The sequence below is a fragment of the Phragmites australis genome, chromosome 6 (genome assembly GCF_958298935.1).
Source record: "Phragmites australis chromosome 6, lpPhrAust1.1, whole genome shotgun sequence".
Taxonomy (NCBI): Eukaryota; Viridiplantae; Streptophyta; class Magnoliopsida; order Poales; family Poaceae; genus Phragmites; species Phragmites australis.
In genome coordinates, this window is record NC_084926.1 from 6584325 (window position 1) to 6603551 (window position 19227).

General features: G+C 43.9%; 2 protein-coding genes across 2 annotated transcripts; one reads left to right on the top strand and one right to left on the bottom strand.

The window, feature by feature from the left end:
- Nucleotides 1-12145: 12145 nt before the first annotated feature.
- On the top strand, nucleotides 12146-15462 carry LOC133921368 (uncharacterized). The gene is made up of 4 exons (XM_062366210.1): nucleotides 12146-12818; nucleotides 14063-14346; nucleotides 14423-14650; nucleotides 14741-15462. The coding sequence occupies exons 1-4, from the start codon at nucleotides 12341-12343 to the stop codon at nucleotides 15215-15217; spliced, it is 1467 nt and encodes a 488-aa protein (XP_062222194.1). The 5' UTR covers nucleotides 12146-12340; the 3' UTR covers nucleotides 15218-15462.
- A 431-nt stretch (nucleotides 15463-15893) lies between these two features.
- On the bottom strand, nucleotides 15894-18589 carry LOC133921369 (uncharacterized). Its single transcript, XM_062366211.1, has 6 exons — nucleotides 18085-18589; nucleotides 17411-17503; nucleotides 17230-17298; nucleotides 16756-16962; nucleotides 16313-16438; nucleotides 15894-16218 (listed from the first exon to the last, which is right to left on the bottom strand). Exons 1-6 carry the CDS (start codon nucleotides 18430-18432, stop codon nucleotides 16066-16068), a joined length of 996 nt encoding a protein of 331 aa, XP_062222195.1. The 5' UTR covers nucleotides 18433-18589; the 3' UTR covers nucleotides 15894-16065.
- Between the last annotated feature and the right edge of the window lie 638 nt (nucleotides 18590-19227).

Consider the following 19227-nt stretch of genomic DNA (forward strand, 5'->3'; position numbering starts at 1 on the left):
GATCACTAGATCATAATGTAGCATCTAGGTCTCTAGGTAAGTGATAAGTGTTTCGTTGATTAATGATAACCGTATTATTGTGACTAACAAGTTTGTTTTGAAGGTTATTAAAATTTAGTTCATAATGATGATTGAGTTTTCTTGGTCCCTAAAATCGATTCTATGAATGATCAAAGGATATGAGTATCAAGATTAAGGATCTTCTAGTTCTAAGTGTCACAAGGAGATGAAGGACTCTTAGAATAGTATATATCTCTTTTCTTAGTCTTTTGATCGTACTATAAAGAGTGGCTAATAATAGTAGTTTGAACTAGTTGAGTCTAGACTTGGTTGGATGCACACTTATAAAATTCTAGCACTAGATATCTTAGAGAAGCCTATGATTAAGATGTCAAGAATTTAGAGCTCAAGATCGTTTGAATTGGATGAGTTCAGAGAGAATTACACTCACCGGATGGTCTGGTGCTCAGATTGTTATACACACCAGAGTGTTCTTGACTCAGGAGAAGCTTTTCAGAAACAACACATCGGATGGTCTGATGTTAGAGTGGTATGAACACCAGAGTGTTTTATAGAAGAAGTGTAGTTTTTAGAAGAAGAAGAATGCACTCACCGGATTATCCGGTGATCACTGAGATAGCCTCACTGGAGTGTTTATCCAGAGTTCTGTCTGTTGGCTCGGTGCAAAATGCACACTAGATGGTCCGGTATGTGGATAGAAGACTTCATCAGAGTATTTCAGCAGTAACAACTAGTGACAGCTAGCAGTGGCCAGCCGTTGGAAAAAGGTACACACCGGATTGTCTGATGTGTGTGAGAAGGTGTACACCGGATCATCTGGTATCACAGAAAATATGGATGGGTGGGCAACGGCTAGATTTAGAACTCTAGTCTATAAATACCCCCTTATTTCGTCTCACTTAATGACCTGGTGAATTCAGAAGAGCATATACATTGTGTGTGAAATCAAGAAGCAAGAGAGTGCACTAGATTGATTTGCAAAGTTCTTAATTGAAGATTAAGGATATCATTAGTGCATAGAGAGTAGCAAGTGTGCATCTAACTGTAGTTTAGGCTTGATCCTGGTCAAGTAAAGCTATTGATTTGTTACTCTTGATGGTTGGTAACATCTAGCCGATCTTGATGATTGGAGATGTGTTGATGAGCTCTTAGAGATCTTGTGGGAGCCCAAAGAGAAGCTTTTTGCTTGGTTTGATACTCGTCAATATGGAGATAGAGAAGTGGTAATCATGAGAAAATACTTGAGTCTTGGTGGCTCAAGGGGTAGCGATATCCTTAGTGGATGCTCCAGCGAGGACTAGGGGGTGTGCCAACTCATCAATACCTTAGAAAAAAATTTGGTGTCTTCTTGTCCATCTCTTTACTTTTCCGCATTTACTTTGAGCATTTGCATTCTTAATGTCACATCCCAAACCCGTAATCATGTATTTAAGCATAATCATGCATCATTAGAATCATATTTAATTTTGGGCAATTTTATTTTTTTAGCACTAGAGCACCTCGGTTTGGGTAATAAAATTGGAGAAAGAAATTCGAGAGAGAAAGAAATGTTTTTGCAGTTGAAATGGACTTGTTTCTCTAGCGAATAGGGCCCATATGGGTGGCCAACCACTCCGTCTCCTTCTCAGCAGCAGCATGCCCCACTCACTCGCTCTCTCCCTCTCCCACACACTCTTTCTCTTCCACCCAAGCAAGCAAGAGCTGCTCCCCCTCTCCCTCGAGCTCTCTCTCATGTGTGGTACCCTCGCATTCACTAGCTCATTAGCTTCCCATCCATCCATTTCTTGTTCGCAAGCATGAAGAATTCGAGTCGTTCATGATCTCTTTTGGTGTTTTTGATGTTTGGAGCTAATTAGAGGAGTTTGGATGAGTTTGAGCTAGGAAATCGTGTTCCTTTATTGGTGGATGATGTCTATAACTCATTTGTTAGTGCAAACCATTCACTCCTTAGATTGGTGAGGCGCACAAATCAAATTGGTCAAAGTTTCCCTGCGAAGAAATCTCTCTGTAACAACTTGGAGGTTCCGGGTGTAATCTGGAAGTTTCAGGTAGCACTGGGAAAATCCCGTTGAATTGTACTTGGAAATTTTGTGGGTTTAGTGTGTAAATTGAGTCTAGAACCATTGGGCTAGTACACATACATGTTTATGTGGGATAGATTTAGCATACAAGATGAATCGGTAAGGAAATCAACGAGAACGCAATTTCTTCTAGAACCCGAAAGTTCTAGGTTTGCAACCCGAAAGTTCCAGGTGATCCTAGTTAGATCTAACCAAGAACCCCCACCAGGAAATTCTGGGTATAGCCTGGAAGTTTCAGGTAATTCGAATTAACTCTAATTGAGCACCATCGCTCAGAGCCTCACTCGGAGCATCCAACCCAACCCAAAAGTTCCGGGTATAGCCCAAAAGTTTCGAGTTAAGCCGAGTTAGGATTAACCGAGAACCCCATTCAAAGCTAAACCCGGATGTTCCGGCTCGACCCAGAAGTTCCGACCTCAACACGGAACCTCTGAGTCAATCAAAACGTGGCAACCCGAGGACCCTGTCCGGAGGTTAACCCAGAAGTTCCGAGTTCAACCCAGAACTTTCAAGTGCTGTCAGAAGTTCAGAAGTTGTGTTCTTTCGCGTGTTGTGTACTTTTAGCTCATTGTTATGTTGCATCCTCGTGTAGCATATTTCCTTGCATATCTTTCATGCTCGTTATTGCATGCACTCTTCTTTAGAGAACAAAGGACCTGAGTGTGGCATGGGGGTGATCGAAGGCGACACCGAACCACCGGAGTTTTGTGAGTGTTGCGCAAGTAGTATCAGGCAAGTATCGGAGCATCAAGGCAAGCATCTAATCATATTGCATCTTATATTTTGGATCTTGTGAAGTCTCAATTGATAAATTATGCTCATGTAAGTTATGCATGCTAGAGTTCTAATGTTGGATTATATGGGTAGAATCTACGTTGATGAATTATTTCTACCTTGATCTTGTTGACGATCCTTATACTTGTAGCCTGGTGTCAGTGTATCGAGTAAAGGGGTACCCTGGAAAATAGGCCCAGTGAGGGATACAACGGCCAGAGGCGTATATTTCCTAAAACTGGTCGGTCGGATGAGCAGGGTATGGTTCCCATGACCAGGACGAGGCATACGCGACCAGTCTCCCTTCACCATCACATAAACCCGCGATCGGCCTCACTGGTCGCAGGACCAGATCTGACACAACCTGTCTAATCGCATTTATTGACATCTACTCAAGTATTTTTCTTCCTCAGGTGCCTACTCCAGTGGGCAAATTCATGGATGGCGCAGAGGGGTCTTGTCCCTCTTGTAGCATTAAATGCTACGGAGTGGTACTTTTGCAGGTTGATATGGCACCGCACAACGGACAAGACATTATCAGCAAGCTGATCAAGCAGGTGGTTGGAGACGGTCCTCCGTAATGATGGCTTGGGTTAGATATTAGGGTGAGCAGAGTCTTCTATTTGGACCCACACGTAAGTTCTCCTCCTCCCTACTATATAAAGGGATGAGAACTTCGTTTGTAAAGAAAAAAGATTAAGTCTGATAGCCAGCTAGAACTACCTCTGTAACCATTTGAGATTCTCCATAACACAACACACAGGACGTAGGGTTGTTATCCTCCGGGAGGTCTGAACCTGTATAACACCATGTGTCCCTGAGTTCATTGTAGGCGCACGCATCGATTCTTGAAACGTCGTTCACGCACCCGCTGTCCAGCATACCCCGAAATCACTATCAGGGACTAACCCTTGACACCTGAGTATAATCTTGAGAATGTCTTACTTAAAAGTGATATGAAATGCTTAGCAGTGCATAGGTCTTCGGTAGAAGTCGAGCGGTGGAATGTTCCATCGTTCACGAGCTGTAGTGTCAATTATTGTTCACAATGATGATAACAATATGGATTGTATGAGAGTGAGGATTAAACAAGATGTGGGCAGTGCTAGAGGTATGTCAGGAGAGGAATCTGGATGTTATAGACTGCTTGCATTGATTAAGTAATGTCCGTCGGTGCCGTTGGCTCTAGCACTTTCCATACTAACCACATGTCGATCTAATGGTAAGACAAATCGATTATCATACGTCGTGCTGGCGCTTTTCTTGTGGCCCTATGACACGTAAGAAAAAAAGAATAGGAGAAAGAAGGTGAAGGGGAGCCAGAGGTGTTCGGGACATGCTCGCAATAACCCCGATGCCATAAGGGTATGTGCAAGTGGGTAGTTCTGGGTATGAGAAATGTTGACATGAGTACCCCCTTGTGTGGGCTTGTGTGGTCATGCAAGCCAAATATTCCTCGAGTCATGTGGGTAAAGTTGTACCCCCTGCAGGGTGTAAGATCAATTCGAATTCTTGTGCTCTCAATCATGAGCATGTTTGTGTCAGTCGTAGAGTCACGAATGTGAGATGATATGGTGTTGAGATGTAATTGAGATGGTCCTATTCTCATATATATTGATGATAGTTCCAGTTACATATATGTTTATGTTGCTGATTACAATATAGAATTGTATAAATGGTTATGTGTAGATGCTTACACATTTATGTCAAAAATTGCTTTCGCATGTGAATCTACTTAATCTTGTTGTTGTTTCTTGCTAATCATCTAAATGCATAATCCTTTGAGTCAGGTTATTTATATGTACCCATTATAGATTAAGTCTTGCGAGTTCCTTCGTACTCATGCTGCTCTTTTAGGTTCAGGAGGCGAGGATGAGCTACTGTTTGGTTACTTCATGTCCACCGATGTAGGTGGCGGGTATGAGTAGTGCAAACTACTCGAGTGGCGCGATTTTAGGGTGGAGTACAAGGGTGTGTGGCTCCACCTATATTTTGTTATTTATAGATTTCATCTTCCGCTACGTAGTTTCTCTTTTGGCTAGGAGGTGAATATGTTCCTTTCGTCTCCTAGCTCTTTTTTGCTGTAAACTGTCAGAAATTGTAAATACTTCAAGACTTGTAATGTAATTTTCTTTCTCGCTCGTTATTAAGCTGTTGTGATGATATATGTTGGAAAGGTATGTGTTCCGATCTTGGACACAAAACACATACCAGGACTACCGGATGATATTCTGATTAATCATTGCAATCGTGATTAAGTAAATGATCAACTTAATGATTAATAAGAATATTATTTGGATGGTTTCTCACACTTGCAAGCCTTCAATTCCGCAATTTACTTTGTATTCTAGCTTGCTTGTTTAGTTGCGTTCCTCTAGCTCATTCGTGTAGTTGCATTATCTTTCATCTAGGATAAAATTGCTACTTGTTCTAGAATTAGGTAGAATTATGTTTAATTAGAGCTCATTTCACTCTCCATCTTGGGCCATTCGATCCTTTCACACAATGCTACCATACCGTCTAGGTGTTGGCAAACACCAAGAGTAACCAGCCAAGACGAACTCGACTCTCACCAAGTACCTAAAAATCAATCTCGAATGTAAATGCACTTGATTTCTACCTCACAACCCTCTCTATATGCAACACATACACAAATATATGGAGAGGACATTACTTAGCTCAAGGATGCTCAATGGGGGCCGGAGAGTATCTCTAAGTCGTTGAACATGAGATATATATAGGCCACTCAACCAATACTAGTCGTTATACTCGAGATGACCTCTCCGCGAATCTAGTAGTTAAACTGCCACTTACCCAACGACTCTAAAACTAGCCGTTACAGTCTTTTCAGGCCTTCGAAGGTCAGACCCACCTTGAAGGTCTGACCGCCAACCATTTCAGAGAGATGAAAGTTCTATGTTGGTTCCAATAATCAAACCAGCCATCTCTCCAGGAAAAAGAAGGATCTCTGCAAACTTCGATGGTCAAACCGGCAATCTTGGCGGTCAAACCGCCACTCCCAGATCAACATAACTGATATTTAAAGAAATGACAATAACTTTTGAACCCGATGTCCAATGTTAGTGATCTTGTACTCTACAGAAAGTTTATTCAGATGACTACACATTCCAATTGAGTGCTTGATCAAACACATTGGAACAAGCCTAGAAACATAGTCCAAAGATCCACCATAAGGAAAACTACATGAACCTCAATCGTCTGCAAAACAAATTTGCAAAGTAATGGTTTCATGCGACCAAGGGTTAAAGCATTCACTATGACACTTGCCACACGGAGTAGGAGCATGGCCTTGAGCTATTTGCAAAACACATTTGCAAACTAGCATCCTACAAAAGAGAGTATGCTCATGCAAAATTGAGCTTATCAACACATGGTAAAACTCAAGCAATCGTCTAGACCCCTCTTAATAGTACGTCATTTATCTAATCAATCCGGTTATTTCTCTTCTTTAATCACAATTGAACAGTAAAAAAAATGCTCTACATTTTATACCATTGACTTGAGCTAGCCATCCCATTAGACTTAATAAACACATCATCCGAGTCCCGATGCTTCTTCTAGGCTTGTCATTAGCTCTTCACTTGAGCTTGATGATGATGATCATCCTTGCTTTCCATCTCGATCATCTCTTGATCTTTTGAAAGTTTGATGATGTTCACTTGATTGCTTCCCATGCACCAAGTATGGAAGATTTTTCTTTTAACATCATCTTCATCAAATTCACCATCAAGGTATGAACCGTAAGCATCAAGCACGCAAGTTATCTACTAAGCTTATCTTAATCTTGCTCTTCCAATTCGACATATCAAATATCTTAATTCAATACTTGCCTTTATAGGGAACATAACTCAAACCCACTCTCAAATACATAGCACATGAGTTAGTCTATAAAAGCTCAATTGATAATCATATACATTTAGCCATTTAATCTCTACAAGTGACTTAGCATGCACGCTTATCGTCAATCTTCTTTGAGCTTCTCTTTCATCTCATGAGCATCACCTAGAGCTCAATGATTTCAATGCATCTCTTTGATCACATGACATTCCTTAATAAATTCATGCTCAATCCTCCATGCGTCACCTATTGAATAACTTACTAATAATTCTCAATATAATTGTTAGTTCATAGGTATTGTCATTAATTATCAAAACCACACTTAGAGGTCAATGCCTCAATCGACCGAAACCCTAAATTGTTGGGTCGCCGCTGCCACTCCCTGTCTCGGTGTCTCCTTGACTCCCATTCGCTCCTCGAACCGTGCCGCCTCACCGTTGGTGGTCTCCTCGTCCGTGACCACCTCCACTGCGCCGCCCCAGCAGCAAGAGCAGCATCTGCTTCCCCTGCCTCTGCTCTCCATGCGGTAATTCGAGCTCATCCACGACGTCACGACCAGGCAGGCATAGGAGGGCAGGGCCAAGCGACGTCACGACCGGCGCGGGGGTGGGGCCAAGGAGTAGGACCTCACCGTCGAGGAGGCCAAGCGTCTGCACTAGGTAGGACGTATAACGTCCCAAAATCCTATTTATGAGATTTTCTTATTTATGGGAGACTACGAGTTTAATTTTGAAGAAATTGAGTTTCTTTAAAACTTTGGGAGTATAAATTGGATTATTTCGGAATTCATTGGTGTGTTCAATCTGTGGTGATTGATTTGTTTGGTGTTAATATATTTATGAGATTTTCTTCCTTTTATTTTCTTGAGTTTTTTTTGCATCAAAAATCATGTTTTTTTATTCATAGTATCTTGTTTTGAATTCTAAGAAAATTCGGTTTAGCCAAAAGTTATAAAAATTTAACTGAATACACTTTATGGTTTGTAATATTTTGATAATTTTTGGTAGAGTTTTTAGAGCGCATCTCAAGAGGTTTTGAAAATAAAAATGCTCTTAGTTAAAAATAGATGCGTACCTTGAGAGCCGCCTTCTCTCTTCCTAGCCGGTTTTCTTTCTTTTGGCCCGACTCAAAACAACCAACAACCATGGTACGAGAAGCTTCAGTCATCGTCCTCCTCGCCATGCTGCTCCTGTGCTCGGCGGCGGCCAAGGACAGCGACCATATCGCCTCCCATACGCTTGTCCTCCTCATCCTTATCCCCTCACTCAAATCCGCTCACCTCTACGTGCCCACGCACCTCTACTCCCTCTCCGCTCTGCCTGCTGGGCTCACGCTGAGCGTGCGGCGTGGTGATGCCACCGTGCCCCGCCTCCCTTCTCTGGCTTTTAAGACAAGCAGAGCAAGCCATCTCTCATGTTTCCTCTCTCTCACCTCACTCGATCACACCAAGTTCGCAAGCTCACCCGGTTTGGCGAGAGCGCGACCATCCTCCTCGGCACCGACAGTTCCCATCAGTTCGCGTAGCTGCTCAGTATCTAGGAAGCCAACTTCTAATCACTTGGCCACGCTGACCTCTGTAGCTCCGGTCACCGCCATCTCCACCGAGTTCTACCTTCGACAGTGAGCTTCCAGTAGACCCTCGAGTCTAGTGCACCCTCCATTTGAGAACCCAAACAGCCACACACGATTGCACTGACCTGCATGTTTCATGCATCACACCGCGCGTTGCCGTCGTCGAGCTTGCTCCAGCCACCCCTAAGTCATGTGTGTCACTTCACGAGGATCCCATGGCGCACTGAACCTCTTGGTACCTTCCACTGGCCGAGCCATCACCGAAACCACCGCCGGCGATGCCTCCGGCGAGCCCCACGGTCTACTCGTTGCTGCGGTCTAACCTCTATACTATTATTTATTTTTTGCTCAAAATGACTATGACTTGTATATTCATAGTAAAATAAATACAACTCAGAAAAATATGAAACTAAGTTTGTTAGTTTCGTTTTGTCATACTCTACATGTTAAAAATGTTAGAACTCATGCAGTACTTTCTGATAATTAATTAATTAATTAAATGTGTTTCAGCTTATTCAAATCGCAATGAATTAATTCAATATACTAAAAATGTGAAACCACTTTCATTAGCTCTATCTTGTCAAGAACTAAAGTATAAAAATGTAAGTTTTCACGAAAATTTCAAATTAAGTTTGTGATGATTTAAATGTGCTCAATCTTGTTTAGTTCACCATTAAATCTTGGAATGTCTAAAATTTATTAATCCAATTCTAATGATATTTATAAAGAGTACTTTATAGGAAAAAGGTTGTCCAGCATGTTAGATGATTTTGGCCATTGCTGTAGCACATGTTTTAGTCTCACATTGTTAACTTTTAAAGATTATACATAATTTAATAAAAATAATTTAGGGGTGGGACCACTTCCAAAAATCTTTGTTGTTGTAACCTTACACAAGAAAAATACATTTCACCCATACTCCGATTAACACAATTCTTATTAAAAATTCATCTAAAATTATGTTCTTTATTTTCATGCAAAATATTTTTTTTTCATTGCTGTGGATTTTCTTGGATGAATTTATTTGCATCTTTTGGTGTTTATCAATCGAGTACTCGGTGTGTACGTGAGTGCGATCGGCGATGAGCTGAATGATATAGAGTAGAAATATCATAAAGGTGAGAGGCAAGCAATCTCTTAATCATTTTGAACCCAGTGTTTACATTTATTTGATGTATTGATTATGAAATTTTATTATGCATGCGCAGATATTTTATAAAAACTACTGATTGTGATAGTAGTCATGACCTAATTGAATCAATGTCAACTCTCCTTGAACTTGTTAATCTTAACATTTTTATCCTAGGTTGTGGGATGACATGTTGGGTAGAACCAGACTAAGGTGTGATAGAAATGCTTAGCCCCGTTATCTACCGGTAATTTATTTGGTTGTCACACTATCACTTGGGACATGGAAAGATTTGTTAAAATAGTCAAGTCGTTTTTACTGAGAAACTTAAGTTGTTTAGACAGGACGGGTTTATGTCAATGTGTGTCAGAAGGTGAGCGTCATCTCACAGAACAATGTATAGGTGGAGACCTGCTCGTGTTGTATGAGGCTCGGTACCTTGTACCAGGAACTAAGGGATCAGTACAACCACATGTGCTGGTATGGATGACGGCCCTAGATTATTAACCTGATTAGTTTTACCCTTGCTTCTTGGAGTTGGATTTCTGTATGTGCGGGTAATCCACGAGGTGGGTGTATCCGAAGGGACTCCCATGGCTATACGCGTGGGACCAAAGTCTGTTGACACAACAATTAATACCCTCTAGACTAGTGGGACCCAACATATAGTAGAGCTAGCCTCTAAGGTACTTAGTTTAAAAAGTAAAGGAGGAAATAATATTAATCGGGAGGAGCAAGGGTTAGAATTAAACGGTGTAACGGCTTTGTCTTGACACACTATGTACACCCAACATATAGAGTGTACGGTATCGATGGGCACCACCAAAGGAAAGTTCATGTCTTGTGGGTAAAATATACAAACTCTGCAGAGTAATAAATCTATTCGAATAGCCGAGCTCGTGGTCAAGAGCCCCTTAGGAATGGCTGCATGGTTTAGATTATTTGTTTTGGGATGTCGTGTTTCACTTGTAGGCATTAGTGTAAGTATTGTGTATGTCTAGATGGAGAAACATCTTCATGGTTTGTGGTAGACATGAAGGTGTTGTTCATTTGTTTGCTTTATGCTCTTTAAAATTGCATTGTGAATCTATTATTATGAGTACCTTCTAAATTGTCATTGCATTTATGCCAAAGTTATATATATGTTGGTCATCCTTCAATTCAACCTTCATCTATTGTATGTTGTAATACATATAGCTTGTCAGCTGAAGTTGGTTATTCAGAATAATGCTAGGAAATTAGAAAAATGATGATACTGGGTCTTTTTAGGATTCAACTCCCGGTCGGTTGCCTATGGGCGGGTTTGAGGCACACTCGCTGGATGTTTGAATCTATATGGTTGTATTTTCCTGCTGCATATTCTTTTATATTTTAGACCGGTTGGTCCAAGTGTTATAAATGTAATCCAATTAAACATTTTTGCCTTTGTAAAATGTATGGATGTGATATCATCGTTGTAACCGTGTGTACTTACTACTGATCATAGGATAAGTATAGTGGAAACACGGAGTTTCGAGTAATCTAATTACCCGAGATGTTACAATACGGAGGCAGCACAAGGACCCAACGAGTCTCTTCGCCGGGTTTTGGGTCCTCGTTGGGTTTGAATGCAGGAGCACATTTTAACCCGATTAGTCATTTGGGTGTGGGTTGGGTTTTGAATTTCGAGTTTTGTGGCAGGTGGGTTTTGGCTAAATCCGCACGTGATCCAACCAATTGCCATCCCTACGTATGGGTCTTGTCTGCATGGATCGTATATGCAGTCTGAGGGGAAATAGGCTGAGTGAAGTCATATTTATTGAAAATAAGAGTATTTATTTTGTTGTATCTGTATGGACAGACTTAGATAAGTTTCTATTTTACTGACCGAATCTGAGGACACACGAGCGGATGCAAAAATTAAGATTATAATTGGTTGGTCGTATGAAAGTGATTTTGTGACATTGTAAATGGACCTGTCTGTATGATCCGCTGGGCCAGGATACAGGCGTATATTTGCATCCGCCGGGCTAGGTTGGAACACTGTATACAGACAACCAAACACGTTTCTCCTTGAGATTATGCGCATTCATCAGACCAGGTTCCTCCCACGAGGGCAACCAATTAGCCCCTAAGGGCGTGTTTGATTCCGCATATGAGGTTTATAGAACTGCATCGTATAGGCAGACTGAGCGAAGTTATATTTGTTGAAAATAATATTATTTGGTTAGTTGTATCTGTCTGTATAGGCTGAGCTGAATTTCTGCTTGTTTGATGAATCTGAGACCGCACGAATGGATGTAAGAGTTGAGATTATGATTAGTTACTCATATAAAGATGATTTTATGACACTAACAAATAAATACATCTGCATAAGCAGATGTAAAACTTGCATCCGTCAGATCAAGCCGTAGAGTGAAGCTTCACTCTTGGATCAAGATAAAATCATATATTTACATCTATCAAACTAAACTGTAATAGTAAATATAAACAAATAAACATATTTCGCTATAATATATATCTATCCCCTTAGATATACCGGAGGAGATTTGGGTAACCAAACACACTGTAAACTTCTCCCCTGCGCCATCCACTGATAACGCAAGCCAAATTTAACAGGTTGTTCATCTAAAATATCTTGTTCAGCGACCCGGCGGTTGTCCGGCCCGACGCGCCATCTTCTCCTCGGTCAATATCACTCGGTCGCTGCCATTTATACCCTCCTCGGAAGCGTATTGTATTTCTACCTCCTCTGAGCAATCTGCTGCTTACCGCGAGGCCGCGAGGGCTACTCTCAGTTGCGTACTTGCGTTGGTGATAGGGCAGCGCTCGCTCAAGTCAACAGCGCGAGCTGCGCCGCTAGATCCCTTCGCGTATAGATACGCAGGTCGGCCTGATTCGATTGCCCTCGCGAGAAGGGGGTGGTATGCCCATGGAGAGCGGGAGGAGGCAGGGGGTGGTGGTGGCGATCGAGTGCGTGGCGGGCGGGTCGCGGGCGGAGGAGTGGGGGCCCGGGAGCAGCGAGACGGTGCAGACGGGGGACGTCGTGGAGGAGCTGCTCATCGGGGTCGGCGGCCGGGGCGGGCCCGCCGCGCACGCCTCACCCTTCAAGGGCGGACGCGCGGCGCTGCAGAAGCTGCTGCACGCCGCGTACAAGCGCGGGGACACGTCCGTCGAGGTGCGCGTGCGGCGCCCCGCGCAAGGCCAGCAGATAGTCGCCGCCGACGAGGAGCTGCTGGCGGCCGCGTTAACCACCGCCAGGATGCAAGCCTGCATCGTGCCGCAGGAGGCTGCCGTTGGCGGGATCGGCCGCAGCCGGCAGTACGTTCTCCGTTCGATCCGCGACCCCAACTACGCCGTCGGCCTCGTCGACCGCATGGAGAGCGAGTGCATCGCCATCCGAGGTAAACACTGCACACCACTACCAGCACCAGGCATGCTCGTTTCTTCTTTGTGCAGATAAAATTCGATATTTTTTGCAATTTTTAATTCACTTTTAGTCCGTACGGACACTTGGTTCGGTTTGCGCTGGCTCTAGAAAGAAAAGTAAAAGTAAAAGTCCGCGACTGAGTTTTCCTTGCATGCCGGGTTAGACTTGAGAAAAAGGGGTGGTGCGTGCTCATGCCTTCTGCATGCGACTTCCGTGCACAAAAAGTTGCGCAGCTAGGTCGGCTTGATAGGTGACATGTGCTTTATCATTTCCTCCCTCTTGAGAGAAAATTTGGCGTGTTCACAATGTTGATTTAGGTTTCATGATAGGCATGTACTTGGATCAGTGCAGACTAAAACAGTCATAAATGGTCACTTCTAAGAGCATATGATACATGGTCTGATCCTCGTGTCTAGGGATATGTTCAGAATATCCTGGGTCTGATGGGATAGACCCATGGAGACTGTAGAAGGTATTGATAGCATTGTCGTTCTTGTTGTGGCGAGGACTGCTGGTTTGTTGGGAAGTTTCTAGAGTAGCTAGGCCTGCACAGATTTTAATACTGTAGTCCATAATCCAGATGATGCATACAAGCAATGCTCTGTAGTCAAGTATATTCTTCGGAACATTACAAACAAGATATCGAAGATCTGGTTCTAGATGTTGTTATTTCTTCCGTTTGTAAGCCTGTTGACGATAAGATGCAGATAACGCTAGAATTCAATATCGAATATGCAGATGATGGTAATAACATGGCCAATCATAATTTATAGGGGAGTGAGACAAAACCTGGGAAGTCTGCATGCAATGTTTCTACTCCTGTCAGTAAAAAAGCATCCGTTTGCTCTAGTCTAGCTCAAGATGCATACTTCCAGGAAGCAGACACGGTGGTGCACGTTGAATGGAATCAGCATTTAGATTCAGTCATACACCGCAACCACTTGCCGATTATTGAATGCCCATCTAACGTGATTATTTATCTCATATAAGTTGTTAGTGCAATTAGAAGATTCCCCACTGGACTTTTTAACCTCTTATCTGTCTCATAGATTGTTAATTATTTCTCAAGAACGTGTACCACATCGTGCTCATATTCTCAATCGGAGCAAAGCTCATGCATAATTGCAGATCATGGGAAACCATTGATCTGAGATTGGGAACTCGTCTGCTGTTCTAATGTCATGGCCGTCGGGCACTGGCCGTTGGTGCTTTCTTCAGGGTCGAGGAGCTCGAGGGTGGTGTGCGCCCTGAGCAAGGCGCAGTTGCAGGACGGCTACGTGCCCTACCCGTGGGAGAAGAAGATGAGGCAAGCGCTCCCGATCCCCAACTCCAGCAGCTTCCTCTCCATGCTCATCCTGCCCAAGGCGCTCGACCGCGCCGGCTCCCGCTACAACTCCGTCGAGGACACCCTGGCCCGCGCCAACGCCTGGATCCTCTCGTTGCAGGCGACCGGTGTGCCCATCGTGTTCTTGAACGTTCAGACCGAGGCCCTCCTCACCAAGGTCTGAGGAATCAAACTTGTACAATTGCATCTTATTCTATGCATGCCTTCCCAATGATCTGACGTTCTTATTGCAGATCTCTGGCGAGACGGCCTCCGCGACGGTCAACGCGGGGTCACTGGCCGACCTCCCGAACCTCGCCAACGCCAGCCTTTACGGGTTCGAGGACTATCACGGCGTGGACATCGGCGTGGTGAAGGCGGTGCGCGTTTGGTACACGGCCGCCGCGGGGGAAATGCCGGTGGAGATCACCCTCGAGGAGGGCGACACCAGGCTCGGCTTCGACATTAGCCGCACCGAGGAGGTACGCGAACTTGTCTCACTTGCTAGTTGCTACATTCTCTCCTCGATTGTGCACGTGTTTGATGTCTCCGACTGAATCTCTTGTGAGCAGGGTTTCATCTACATATCGTCCGTCATGGAGAACGACGGCGACCGCCACGCACCGTCGACGCGGTCCGGGCTCCGGGACCTCTACCGGGAGGCGAAGCGCGCGTCCAAGCTGCTGGTCATCTCTAGGGTATCGGGCCGAAAGGTCCTGCCATGGATGGTGTCGACGTCCGGCGCAATCCGGTGCTTCGACACCGTGTCCCTCAGCCAGAAGCTATCCCTGCACCGGCACGCCCTGCGCCCGATCCTGCTCCACGTGCTCATGTGGAACGGCAACTCCGCGCCGACTCACCCTGGGCGCGAACCCTGCCAGCTGCCGCTGCCGTCGCCGGCGTTTGCCGAGCTGCCGCAGCAGAATTCGTTCGCGTGCGTCGAGCAGCCGGTGCAGACAGGAGAACCCGGGTTCATGCATGAGAGGGACACCGCAGGGGACGCATCCTTCAGGTTCCATAATTTCTCGCTGCCGAACAACTGGGTCTGACGAAAGTACGTTGCACGAGCTTGCACGTCCCAGTGGATCGCTGTACATATGCATAGGCGTGTAGCCTATTGCTTGAAGTGTAATTTTGGTCGATGAACATTCTTATGTTTTAGCTCAACTTTAGACACTACAGTTTGCATTAGGAGAATAACAATTCACAGTGGATTCTAAGGACAGCAGGCGATACCACTGGCACACTCCATGTGCAACAGTGCAAGTTAAAGAGATATTTTTTTCTTTTCTTTTCACAACTAACAGTGTGGTTTACAAGGGGATATCTATCCATTATTTTAAGGTCATCTTTAACAGAAACTCTAAAAATTCACCTTCTATAACACTATTATAGTATCTCCTATCACTATTACAGCATCTCCTATCACTATTACAGCATCTCCTATTTTTTTTATCTCTAACAAGCACCCTATTTCCTACATTCTTTTATTCTCCTCCTCCCCTCGAACCCACGGGTCAGCCTCAATACACAGTGATGCAGGCTGCTGCATTGTACCGCAACTTTGCCGCCGAAAAACACAAGCGGCACTCCTGTAGCATCAGATGCTGCTTCTGTTGGAGTGCTGCAACTGCGCTGCAAACGGCAAAAGCTCAGGTGGCATCCGGCACAGTAGTTTAGAGTCTCGTTTGCCGTTTCTCTTCGAGACGGCCTAACAAGAGAATCGAACGAGCATAGCTTGCATTGACATAAAAGAGTGCAGTGGGAACAACAGAAGCGCTCTCACTATGCCAGCATTCCAAAATGAAGACACAATATAAGTTTGGATAATTTAATTTTGCATTCTGATCATCTGTCAGTAATGAGATATTCTGATTTATCTGCTGCTGCATAAAGCCTAGTTTCCATCCTTTCCTTTCAGATTAATCACTGAAAGCTCCTGTTCAACATAATCCCCACCGCAAATTGACGGATAGGAATGAGCGTTGGGTGTTTCAGCAAAGTTGCCCAGTGGCTTAAGAATTGCATCGGAAGCAATGTGCGAGAATAACTATTTACACAAAAGGACAATGATTTAGTCAATAACACATCACAGCAGAAATACTTGCAACAAACTAGCAATTATTTGAATTCATAGTACTTACTGTTGAAGAAACTCGCCACAGGCCTCTATTTTGTTCTTTTGCTAACGCTATAGCCTCTAATGTTCTCTTGGTTACCACTACCTCATGCATTCCAGCCAAACACTCGCTGCCGGTAAGCCATTCCAGCTATGTAGAAAGAACATCCAATTAGTAAAGAGTTGTACTTCTTATCTTTGTTGACTTATTGCAGGACCAGCTTTCACTTGTTAACCACTTCTGTCCAAGTATTTGATATCACAAAGACGTATATAAAACTAGAGCTCGATCCATATGATGATAACAGCATTGCTTATGAAAACAAGTATTCATATGATGGAACAAAACAAAGATGATATCATCGTATTGAAAAGGTTGTCCCCAAATAAATTGCATAAATATATTCTTCAATCAACAATGAGTGCACATCAATTAAAGATAAGTTCAGTAAAAGTGGCCAAGCTAACCTGTTTTCCTGACTGAATGAGAAGGCATCCAACAGGGACCTTCACCTCCATCCTTTTACCATTCCTTAACCAGATATTCAGGCCTGGAAATCTACTTCGGCCATGTATAGTCAAGAAATTAAGATCATAATGGAACCCAGCGAAAACAGTGCCCTCAGAACCATGACGCTGCAGGTCACTTCCAGTTGGTGCTAGGAGGTGTGGTCCCTAGTGTTCACAAGAATAATTGAGCAATCTCTGTGAATACCATCTATAAGACTGCAGTTTAATTGCACAGCTACAGAATAAAAACACTCATACTGCACCTTTTTGAGGGGAGTACAGAGCTAATACTAAATCTTGGAACCTACGAAAGTACTTTCAATTTACTAAGTAAACACAATGATGGGAGTTGGTATTATTTTAAGAACTTGCATTTCAAGTCGATCCACAACTTACAACAGAACAAGAGCGTACAGAGAATTAGAATTTTACCTCCTTCATCAAAAAAGTAAATGCATCCTTTGGCAAGCCAAGTCCAATTGCAGCCATCTCAGCAACAACCTACGTAAATACAGCCGTATGGCACAACCAAGTTATGTATAATACAGCAACACTGTAGATACTGCAGAAAACATTGATTAACTCAGAAAGGTGCCATACATGATATACGTACCTCAGTTGCAGAAATCATTTTAGAACCCCACGAAGCCATCGTCTCTTTCCACTCGGGTAATCCATCAGGGATAACAGGCTCTGAGTTTAGCTCCTAGACAAGGTCACTGACAGCTCATTATCCATAACAGCACAACAAACCACCGAAGATAAGTGACACATGCCATTTTCTTAACTTTGAAATTGCACAGAAAATTTCACATAGGCGAGTATTCGCAGGGCGAGGACCCACTCTCCAACATGTACCTATTTCGGGTCCGGCCCTTTAGGGGTGGCTGGCTGAAACTCTTCGGGCATACTCTTGATCTTCTCCTGCATGTCCTTGTCAACCAGGCTGCGAGGAACCTCCACCCCTTCCGGTGTCACGCCGACCTTTATCATGAACAAACATAAGCAAAAAAACATCGTCACAACGAGCACAGTTCAGCTTTTTATCACACGCACAGTAAGTACAATCCTAGGTTGTATCAGTATTGGATGTCATGGCCATTTTACAATGCAACCAATCATAGTGGTGATCTAGATCCAGCAAAAGTAGTGTTCGTCCCAGAAAAGTGAATTCAGTGCTTAGAGCCGTCCAAACTCCCAAGCCCTCGCCTCCGATCGAATCAAACCTGCACGCCGAATTTGGCTAAGACACAGAAAAGGAACGCGAGGGACCGAGGGGGCGGGTACCTGGTAGTGGAGGTGGGGGCGTTCCTGGAGGCGCTTGGCGTCGTCGGATCGGGCGAAGTAGCGCTCGATGACGTCGAGGAAGCGCTCATTGTCGGCGGCGGAGCAGCACGGGTCCTTCACCAGCAGCGCCCCCGTGTCCCGCAGGGTGGCGCTCACCGTGGCGCACAGCGCGCGCACCTCCTCCTCGGCCGCCGCCGCCGCCGCCGCATAGCCGGCGGCGCCGAGGTATGGCGTGAGATCCACCACGGGAAGGTCCATGGTCTGCTGTTTCGCGGCGCGGGAGAGTCGAGTTGAAATCGCAAGAGCATCGAAATGCGAGGGGGGATCAGGGCCCGGACACCCGCGCATCGGTGTGGAAGTGGAAGAGCTAGAGCAATGGTGCGTGAAGTAGTAACCGAGGGGAGGGAGAGTTGGGGCCGGAACGGCAAACCGGGTGCGCACGGAACCGATCTGGATAGAGATTCTCCCGATCCGGCTGGCTGCAGCTGCACGCTGGCATGCACGATTGGAAAGGTTTTTTCGAGGATAGAAAGCGGCAAACTGCCTCCAATTTTTGTGATGAGTTAGCTCGCAACTGCCTCCGTTTTTTTGTGCTCACATGTGCTGGCTTTCCAGATTAACAACTGTTTCGAAAATTGCGTGCTGAATTGAGAAAAAATATTTCATCTGATCATAAATACATATTATTTTAGATATTATTTTAGATAAGACATGATTTTCGTGCATAGTTTTGATCAATACTTTTTATTAGAATATATTTATGAAATTCATTGAATTTGTGATATTATGAAAGCATTTTTCAACACAAACCTATACATATGATTTTAAAGTTTTCAAATTAAATATTTTAAAAACTATTATTGATAAAAGTTTTAAAAGATTGACCAATATTTTTTATAATGACCAGAGGAGAACGTCGTAGTAAACTTCTAAAAATAAGCATCTACCTAAAATGAGTGGGATGCATATGGTAGCTCACTAGCTATATGTGTATACTTGGTGACAGCGAGCGAAATCTGATGAATTTCAACTTCGCTAGGAGGCAAGCAAGTTTACCACACTTATTTTATGCCAAAACTAAACATGCTCACATTACAATTTCTACAGGGTTGAATTCATGGGTCTACTTGATCAGTTTAGAGA

Excerpts from the sequence above, each read along its gene's own strand:
- LOC133921368 (XM_062366210.1), top strand. The coding sequence starts at position 12,341 with ATGCCCATGGAGAGCGGGAGGAGGCAGGGGGTGGTGGTGGCGATCGAG. Across the intron at positions 12,819-14,062 it reads CGAGTGCATCGCCATCCGAG|GGTCGAGGAGCTCGAGGGTG; the intron begins GTAAACACTGCA and ends TGCTTTCTTCAG. Across the intron at positions 14,347-14,422 it reads CCGAGGCCCTCCTCACCAAG|ATCTCTGGCGAGACGGCCTC; the intron begins GTCTGAGGAATC and ends TTCTTATTGCAG.
- LOC133921369 (XM_062366211.1), bottom strand. The coding sequence starts at position 18,432 with ATGCGCGGGTGTCCGGGCCCTGATCCCCCCTCGCATTTCGATGCTCTT. Across the intron at positions 16,439-16,755 it reads TCATTCAGTCAGGAAAACAG|CTGGAATGGCTTACCGGCAG; the intron begins GTTAGCTTGGCC and ends CTTTCTACATAG. Across the intron at positions 16,219-16,312 it reads TGTGGCGAGTTTCTTCAACA|TTATTCTCGCACATTGCTTC; the intron begins GTAAGTACTATG and ends TTGTGTAAATAG.